Genomic DNA, 8,990 nt, shown 5'->3' with positions numbered 1-8,990 from the left:
GGGCGGCGGGGTGTGGGTGGCGCGGGCAGCTGTGGGGGCATTTGGGGAGCTTTTTTGTAGGAAGGGGGGCGGCTTCTCTCTAGAGAGCTCCTCTGGTAATGGCCTTTTTAGGGTAACTCGTGTGGAGTATTTTTTTCTTGAATAAATCCGGGTTTATTTTTAGTTCCGTGTACAGCTGCACGGTATTTTTCTTTAATTTGCATGTGAGATTGGATGGGTAGATCTTTCTTTGGGCTGAGATTGTCCGGATGGAAGTCAGTCTTTAATGGCTGTCAGGCTGCAGGGGTGGTACTCGAAAAGAAAATCTTTGGAAAAAACACTGCGCTTCCACCCAGAGCCACTGGCTCAAAGGCGGGTGTTGAGATGCTGCTTTATTGCAGTTTTTCAAACTGAAATTGTCTCTGTAATGCTTATTTTGGTATCGATTCATTGAAAAATGTGAAGCTGTCTGTGCTGCTTTTTCTAGACCTGTGGGGTGGACTGACCATGTGGTGGCACGCTGTGGCCAAATTACAGCTTCTGTAGTTCCCTGGCCAGAGTGGGACTTGGTGACATCTTAAACTAAGTTTGGAAGGGCCATTAAAGGAATCTGAGAAGTAGATAGTGTGGTGGGATTGCATTCCTGTAACATAATAGAATTCAGAAGCCCAGCAGGTGATAGTGGGAATTTTTGGAATGGAAAATGTCTTGGATAGGTGTAATGTTGTGTTCTCAGGCAAGGACAGAGCCGGCCTTGGCCCCGAGTGGGCGCAAGCAAGCCTCTGCAGCAAGCACTGAGTGCTGGTTGTCTCTCCGCAGTCTCACCGCAAGTTCTCGGCCCCGAGGCACGGCTCCCTGGGCTTCCTGCCCCGCAAGCGCAGCAGCAGGCACCGCGGCAAGGTCAAGAGCTTTCCCAAAGATGACCCCAGCAAGCCTGTCCATCTCACTGCCTTCCTGGGCTACAAAGCTGGCATGACCCACATTGTCCGGGAGGTGGACAGACCTGGATCTAGTATGTATTAATGTTCCTCTTGGAACAGGAGGTGGGGTTGGTCAGGAATGGTGACACGTGGCCCCTTCAGCAGCGGCTCTGGGTTTTAGTCCTAGCTTGACTTCAGCTCGTTCCAAATCCAAGTAGGTGGTGTATTTCTGCTGTAACCACTGGTTTGGTTAAGCTGCACAGTAACAGGCTCCTTGGGATGGCTCTTCTCGATGGAGGGACATCAGTCAGCTGCCTTTGGTGTTTTTTTGGAGATTATCCAGTCCTGGATGTATTGCGTGCTGCCATCTATTTTGCCTGTCCAGCTTGGCTGACCTTTCTCCTGAGCCAGCCTCAAAGTTTTGCAAGGCATTAAGTTATGACTTCAGAGTTGGTTGCTTTACCCTGCATCATCTCTGTGAAAAGAGCTTGAGTCATTTAACTCTTCACACGGAGGACTTGGGAGTGAGAAAAAACAGGTGGTGTTAAAAGAGTTGCTGCTGGAGTTAATTGTGCTGTGTTTCTGTTTCCATCCAGAGGTGAACAAGAAGGAGGTGGTGGAGGCAGTCACTATTATAGAGACCCCTCCCATGGTCATCGTGGGCATCGTGGGTTACGTGCAGACTCCTCGTGGTCTCCGTAGCTTCAAGACCATCTTTGCCGAGCACATCAGTGATGAGTGCAAGCGCCGCTTCTACAAGAACTGGTGAGACTGCAGGGCCTTGCCTGCTCTCAGGCCATGATTTGCATTTCTACTCTTGGGTTGCAATGATTCCAGCACGGCTTTTTAGCAGTTGGTGTTTAGCTTAGACAGACTGGCCTGATAATGGGATAGGCTGTAGGAGTGGCTCCATGAGGGTGGCACCATAGCTTTAGGTGGTGCTGGTGTAGGTGTGGTGGCTTTGGCTTTGCCCAGGCACTCCCTAACAGGCTGCACGTGATGAGACTTCGACGGGCGGACATAAGGAAATCGCCTCTGGCGCTTGTTGATGAGTGTCGAGTCCTGACTGTAGCCCTGGTCTCTCAGGAAAGGGGAAGACGAGTGTCACTTGTGATTGCCATTCCAGGCGCTGTTGTTGTGATTGAAAGTGTGCGTTTGCCCAAGTGTGGCTCCAGCATGTCTGGAGCTTCCAGCCTGTTTATGAACTTGGCAGGCTGAAAAGACGTCAGAGTGGAGCAATAAGGTTCTCAAGGGTGTTTTAGTAACGACCTTGCTGTCGGGCACACGAGGGGGGGGGAAATTAGGGTATTTTGAAGCAGATCACAGTCATCTCACAATTGCTTTAAAGATTTGGTTTTTTTCTGTTATTGTTTGACATCTCCTTACAGTCTTTTGTTTTCTGTAGCGTGAATGTTAATGTGCTTTGGAATTCATGGCAGCTCCGCTCAGCTTTGGCAATTTTGCCACTGTCTGATGAGCTCCAGGCTCCGCTTGCCAGTGGAAAAGAGTCATTAGAAGCTGGCAATGAGCCAAAGCCAACTGAGGTGGCAACTCCTTCCGCTCACCCCACTTCCCTGGGGATTGATGAAGGGCTTAGCCAAACCTTGTCTCTGCTCTGCTCCTGAAGGCACAAGTCCAAGAAGAAGGCCTTCACCAAATACTGCAAGAAGTGGCAAGATGAGGAAGGCAAAAAGCAGTTGGAGAAAGATTTCAATAGCATGAAGAAGTACTGCCAGGTTATTAGAGTCATGGCTCACACTCAGGTAAGTGCCTGTGGGCTCAGGTATGCTGGAAACTGCTGAGAGAGCAGGTTTGAAACTTGATCTATCTCTGTAGGGAGATTTCTGCCCTCCCCCGCAGCTTGATGCTGTCTATTCGGCACATTACACATGCATTCTCTACAGAGCTCTGCTCACTGGATGTTTGAGGAGCCTTGGCAACCACTGGCTGGTTTTGAAGGAGTGTCCAAAAGAGACTGAGTTGTAGTAGGAACTTGTTGGGCTCAGTCCTTTGCTTATACTGTGTAGACCTGGTCTCTTTTAATTTCAGCGACAAGTAAAACTAGACTGAACATTGAACTCAGGAGTTTGTGTGCTCAGCATCGTTTCAGGCTGTATTCTGTTGGGATTGTGAGCACTCAGACTTGGCAGCTTCTCTTGCTCAGCTGGAGGAGGTGTTCTGCTGAGTGATGTGTCTCCCCAGCTTTTAGTGCTCTAACTTTTTTGGGAGATGGATTAAATCTTTGGAGTTGGCTCTAAGTGCCAACTTAGATGTAAGATGGCAAATTTTACTAGAACTAATTTCCTGTAGTAGACAGTAGAGGTAGTGTTGCAACCTCTCTCGATTCTCTCACTGGTTGCCTCTACTAAATACAGTAGAAGTAAGCATAAATGTGATCCAGCCCAAAGTGACCTTAAGTGTGGCAGGCTTTTATCAAACAATCAGAACAGTTTGAGTTGGATCATCCAGTTCCAACCCCCATGTTATGGGCAGGGGCACCTTCCACTACTCCAGGTTGCTCAGGCCCCTGTCAAGCCTGACTGAACAGTTGTAGGGGCGGGGGGTGCATCCAGAGCTTTTCTGGGCAACCTGTGCCAGTGACTCACACCCTCATCATAAAAAAAATCCTTAGGTCCAATTTAAATCCAGTCTGTTTCAGTTTAAAACTATTGACCCTTATTTCTTGTTATTCCTCAGTGGAATTTTGCTGATGGCTGTGGGGTTAGAGAACTCTGTGCTCCTGTGGGTGTCATATAACTTCCAGGTGCAATGACTTGCAAGCCACTCACTACACAACTTTCCCCTTATTGCAGGGCCTTCTTCAAGGTATATATTTTGGAAAAGAGAACTAGAGAAATAGATTAGGCCAGGGCTAAAAGGATGCTGGGCTTATTAATACAGGGTCCATTTCAGAAGAGCAGGAGCTGAATGTCATGTTTTCTGTGTCCTAGATGCGTTTGCTCCCCCTGAGGCAGAAGAAGTCTCACCTGATGGAGATCCAGGTGAATGGTGGCACTGTTGCTGAGAAGGTGGATTGGGCCCGGGAGAAGCTGGAGCAGCAGGTGCCTGTGTCAACGGTCTTTGGCCAGGATGAGATGATAGATGTCATTGGAGTCACCAAGGGCAAGGGATATAAAGGTAAACACATGGAAGTCCTTCTCTTTGTGATAGGATACAGTTTTTAATGAAATGCTGGCCTTGTGTTTTCATAAGCGCATGTACCAAGAGCTGGGTAGGTAAATCCATACTGCTGTCACAGTTCAATGATGAGACCATGGAATGAGCGCTGGGCACAGCGCCTGACATCCGTGAGGAGTCATTCCATGCTGCCTTCCTTCTGAGAACACAGCCCAGGACAGCCAGGGAGGGACCTTCACCAGAAAATAATGATTCCTGGGATGCTGGGTCCGTGCTTCCCTTCTGTTGCCTGGGGGGACCGCAGCTTGCAAAGGCGGCTTAAACTCTGATTGAAGACTGAAGTGACATCTTGGCTTGACAGCAGGCTGCTTTGGTCCCTTGCAGGTGTCACCAGCCGCTGGCACACCAAGAAGCTGCCGCGCAAGACTCACCGTGGCCTGCGCAAGGTGGCCTGCATCGGCGCCTGGCACCCCGCCCGCGTGGCCTTCTCCGTGGCCCGGGCGGGCCAGAAGGGCTACCACCACCGCACCGAGATCAACAAGAAGGTTGGTGCCTCTCAGCTGCTAGCCAGGAGCAAGAGCTGCCTGATGTCACTTGCTCGGTGACAGTGAACAGACAGAGTGGGGATCTCTGCTGGGAGTGTTTTGCTGTGTTAGAATGTTGTCTTGGGGATAGTGGCCATGGTTAGTTATGTTAAATATGTTAAATAACTAAAATTCTTGGATGGCCACGTGTTTCCCAAGTGCAGCAGACTGTTTCCTCTGAGGCTTTGTAGAATTCCTTGCATTTTATCTGATGACAGGCTCTTTCTCCTACCTTTTGCTAAGCAGACTTTCTTTATGTTTTTAGATTTACAAGATTGGCCAAGGTTACCAAATCAAGGATGGAAAGCTGATCAAAAACAATGCATCAACTGATTATGACTTGTCTGACAAGAGCATTAACCCTCTGGTGAGTTGCTGCAGCTCTGTGCCAAGAGTCTGCTTGTGAGCTGCAATCCTAAGAGGCAAATGGGCCCTGGTATAAGACACAAAATGATTAAATGAAGAGCTCTTGAATAAGTCAGCTGCTGTTGAAGGTGGTGGTGTTTAGTCAGACTCAGTACTGACTTGTATAACATGGAAATTGAATTTGTTATGTGGCAATAGGACAGAGATGTTGCAAACCTGGAATGGCACTTGTACAAGGAATAGCTTAGCGAGAAGAGCTTTTGCTGTTTTGTCAGCCTCTTCTGCTGTTCTTAATAAAAGTCCTACAGCAACAAGTAAACAGCTGCATAAGAAACTTGACCAGTGAAAGGCAATACTGGAAACAGGATTTCGGTGGATGTGGGAATGGCCAAGGCCCAGAAATAGTGTGGATCACATCTGTAGATGTGATCACTGGTCCTGCCTGGTACAGAGCACTGACTGTTCTCTCCTTGCTCAGGGAGGCTTTGTCCACTATGGTGAGGTGACCAATGACTTCATCATGGTGAAGGGCTGTGTTGTGGGCACCAAGAAGAGGGTCCTGACCCTGCGCAAGGTGAGTGGTGGGTTGGAACAGTTTAAAGGAACTGTGCTGCCTTTGTTGCAGATGGTGTGTGTGTGCTGTTCTGGGGAATCGTGGCTTGCTAGAAAAAAAAGCCTTCCACACAAACCCGCCTTGTAGTAATGGCCTTGGGAGTGGCATGTCATTTCTGCAGGTGTAGTGATGGACATGGTTAAGGCTTGAGAAATCTTGTGAGCAGAAGGACACTGGGGGAGTGGGGCTTATGCTGCAGGGAGCTGGCCAGTCTTCAACCTGGGAGGCCAAAGGTGCCAGGTAGATGGTTCATGGTCAGGTGTTCTTGCACATGGTAGCAGCTGAAGTCTGGGGTCAGAGGGACCGAGGAGGCATTAGCCATGGAGGGGACAAGAAGTAGCCAGTGTACTGGAGGCTAAAAGGGCACTGCTGCTGCTGCAGCTGCATACTCACCTGGCATCTCTCTTTTTAGTCCCTGCTTGTGCAGACCAAGCGCCGGGCCCTGGAGAAGATTGACTTGAAGTTCATTGACACAACCTCCAAATTTGGTCATGGCCGCTTCCAGACAGCTGAGGAGAAGAAGGCTTTCATGGTAAGGGCTCTTCCTGGCACATTAATTGCTGTACCACTGGGTTGTGTTCAAGCTCATGGCAGCTGATAGCTTGGCTCTTGGGCTGTCATGTGGCCAAAGCTCCTGTGAAACAGAAACTTCGCTTGAGAGGCCTCCTCCTGCCGGCTTGGTTATAACTGCAGGGGGCCTGGGGTCACACTTCCCCAGTGACAGCTCTCAGTGTCTGAGGGGTGAGGGATGCCATGTTAGGGCACAAGTTGTTCAGTGTCGAAGCACGGAGCAAGCACTGCTCCATTTCCTCAAAGAGCAGCTCGTGAGGAGGTTGCTCACAGTGGTGGCATTCCCAGTTTGTCACTGGCTGGAGAAGGCAGCCAGGAGCTCTGAGAAGGCCCTGGCAGGGTCAGAGCAGTGCCGTGCTCGGGGCCCAGCAGGAGCTTCCCCACCAGGTGGCACCAGCGTTGTGCTCAGGCGCATCGGAGTCCCCTGGCCAGTCCAGTGCACTGCACTGCATTCAGCCTTTCCCAAACCTCTGACTGTGGGATTGGGGTTTCCAGTGGGTTTCAACATGGAGAGCTTTTTTGGTCTTGATTTCTTTACGGCTTTTGTGATTGGGATGTTATGTCTTTTTTGCAGGCTGCTGTTTACATAGCTTGTTTTTTGTGGGTTTTTTTCAGGGACCACTCAAGAAGGATCGCATTGCAAAAGAGGAGGCAGCCTAATGGGTGGAATGGTCCTATGGCCTGTGTGCTCTCAGACCAAAAAATAAATATTGTAAAGAAATTAATTTTGCCTCTTGTTGTTTACATCACTGTGACAAGCCTGGTACTCTGACTGCAGGTTCTACGTGTTGATCACACCAAAGAAGCATATAAAGGTTTAACTTCATGAACGTTCACTGTATAGCAGCAGGGTTGCTCTAAAAAAGTGAAGCTGCTGTTGCTGGTTTTGCAGAGCAAAGATTGGGTCAGAGCAGGACACCTCTGGGTGTGTGAAATAGTGAAGCAGCAGGGACCCTAAATGTGTTTGCAGTTGCTGAGATATTGGTCCACCTGTCAAGCCCAGCTGGGTCGACAGAGAGCTTTGAGTCAAATGGGTTTTGAAATAACCCAGACATTCAAACCACTACATTTTAGGTAGCTGGCTGGGTGCTGGTTGTTGCCATGGAAACCTTCCAGTGTCTATGGCAGGGGCTGTAGCCTGCACACTTTGCAAGTACAGTTTGTTGCTGTTCCTGAAGGTAGCAAATACACTAAAAAACCCAGCCTCACAACAGCTGGGTTTTTCAGAATTGCATGTAGTTTCCCTGCTGAAGGGTGGCAGGAGGCAGGCCTGCCTGGGTGGGGAGGGCGGTGATCTGCATCCCACCCTCTGGGAGGTGGGAGAGCTGTGAGTGCCGCTGGTGTTGTGTTACTGTCTGGCCTAAAATACCCTACTGGCTCCCGGGGAGATGGCTTGGTGTGTCCTTCCCTGACCATAATTGGAGACGTGGCAGCAATTGAGGCAATTACTGCAGACATTCACACCAAAGTGTAGCACTGCCCTGAAACAGACCTGGGTTGGCCCTATTTGCTCTTATCTAAAGTGGAGAAAGGTGGGATATAGAGATTTTTTCATGTGGTGGTGCATGAGAGCCTTCTAAGAGTTAAAAGGTGGCAAGAAAGAGGAAAAACATTTACCTTGTTTCCCTAGAAACCAGACTGGGTGACTGAATGAGCTGCCTGGCTCGCTGTCAGCCTCATTTAACACATGAACCTGCTGGCTGATTTCAGCCAAGTGAAATAAGAGAGAAATAATAAGTAATTCTTTTTCCCTTGTCACAAGTCTCAAGTTGGCAGGTAGGTGGAGAAGATCCTTAAATTAGTATTCCTCTGATGCAGAACAGTGAAATTCCCGACCTCTGTTCAGCCTGAGCCTGCAGTTAAATGGGCAGCTCTGAGGAGTGAGGTTTTTTCCCCTCCACCTGTTAGCCTTAGGTGGGCTTTTCACTTTTTAAAGCTGGTATGTACTAGCTGGCTAGGGAGGGCATGGCTCTGAGCCAGCCCTGCCTGCTGCTGCTTCTATCTCACCAGTCAGATGCATCCAAGGGAATTGGGATTATCAGGATAAATGGGTGTGCTAGGAGTGAGCATTCATGGCAAACTGTGGACTACCTTGATGAAAATCTCTAAAAGCGCCTAATTGTACCATACCTTGTGGTGGGAGCTCTGGAATGTTGCTGATTTTAAGCGACAATAATAGCAGAGGGAATTTTTAGTCAAAGTGGCACCTAAGTAGGTGGAAGCAGTCCTGGAGGAATGTTATTGTTGAAGATGCTCGGCGTGTGTCTGGCAGGAGGAGTTACTTTGTCTTGGAACCCAGTGCCAGACTTGGATTTGTTTATTTTTGAAGCGATTGTTGCTGACTGATAAAAGAGCGGATGGTGAGGGGGGAAAAAACCCACAAAAGTGGTTTCCTGGAATCCTGGGGACATCCAACGTCAGGAGGTGGCGCTCCTTCCTCTGTAGACATTTGTCACCGAGGGCTTGCTGGTGGGACTGGCGTGGAGAAGAGCCCTGCTTAGCCGGGCACCCGGGCTGTGTGAGTCCCTCAGCCCCCTTAGGGCTCCCCGGAGCCCCACAATAACTCCCGGCTGCCTTGCTAGGCAGCTCCTGGGAACCTCCTCTGGGATGTCCCTGCCTGGGGAGTGAAGCCATGGGATGCCAGGCTGGCTCTGGCAAAGCTTCCTGCTCCTAAAGCCTGGGCCCACCCTGCAACTCTCATCTCCCAGTCTTCCTGCTCCTGCAATGCACATGTCCTCTGTTTTGGGGACAATCCCCAGTGCAACAGGCAGCAATTGTTGCACACCACACACTGGTCCAGCAGCTCCTGAGAGCCAACAT

The 8,990-nt window shown here is 49.6% G+C and overlaps 1 protein-coding gene and 1 non-coding gene across 2 annotated transcripts in view; both read left to right on the top strand.

The window, feature by feature from the left end:
* The window catches only part of RPL3 (ribosomal protein L3), a 7,078-nt gene extending 183 nt beyond the window's left edge, over positions 1-6,895 (top strand). The window contains exons 2-10 of the mRNA XM_005421852.2: positions 799-991; positions 1,496-1,664; positions 2,527-2,662; positions 3,851-4,037; positions 4,422-4,582; positions 4,887-4,988; positions 5,466-5,561; positions 6,013-6,132; positions 6,786-6,895. Coding sequence (XP_005421909.1) covers positions 799-991; positions 1,496-1,664; positions 2,527-2,662; positions 3,851-4,037; positions 4,422-4,582; positions 4,887-4,988; positions 5,466-5,561; positions 6,013-6,132; positions 6,786-6,830 — 1,209 coding nt within the window. The 3' untranslated portion in view covers positions 6,831-6,895. The remainder of the gene's footprint in view (positions 1-798; positions 992-1,495; positions 1,665-2,526; positions 2,663-3,850; positions 4,038-4,421; positions 4,583-4,886; positions 4,989-5,465; positions 5,562-6,012; positions 6,133-6,785) is intronic.
* Positions 4,155-4,247, top strand: LOC115947970. The gene has a single exon (XR_004081826.1). It is a non-coding gene; the product is annotated as a small nucleolar RNA U83B (small nucleolar RNA).
* Positions 6,896-8,990: the final 2,095 nt, after the last annotated feature.

The sequence above is a fragment of the Geospiza fortis genome, unplaced genomic scaffold (assembly GCF_000277835.1).
Source record: "Geospiza fortis unplaced genomic scaffold, GeoFor_1.0 scaffold173, whole genome shotgun sequence".
Lineage (NCBI taxonomy): Eukaryota > Metazoa > Chordata > Aves > Passeriformes > Thraupidae > Geospiza > Geospiza fortis.
Note: the sequence above shows the minus strand (reverse complement) of the source record. Positions and strands in the feature narration are given on the sequence as shown.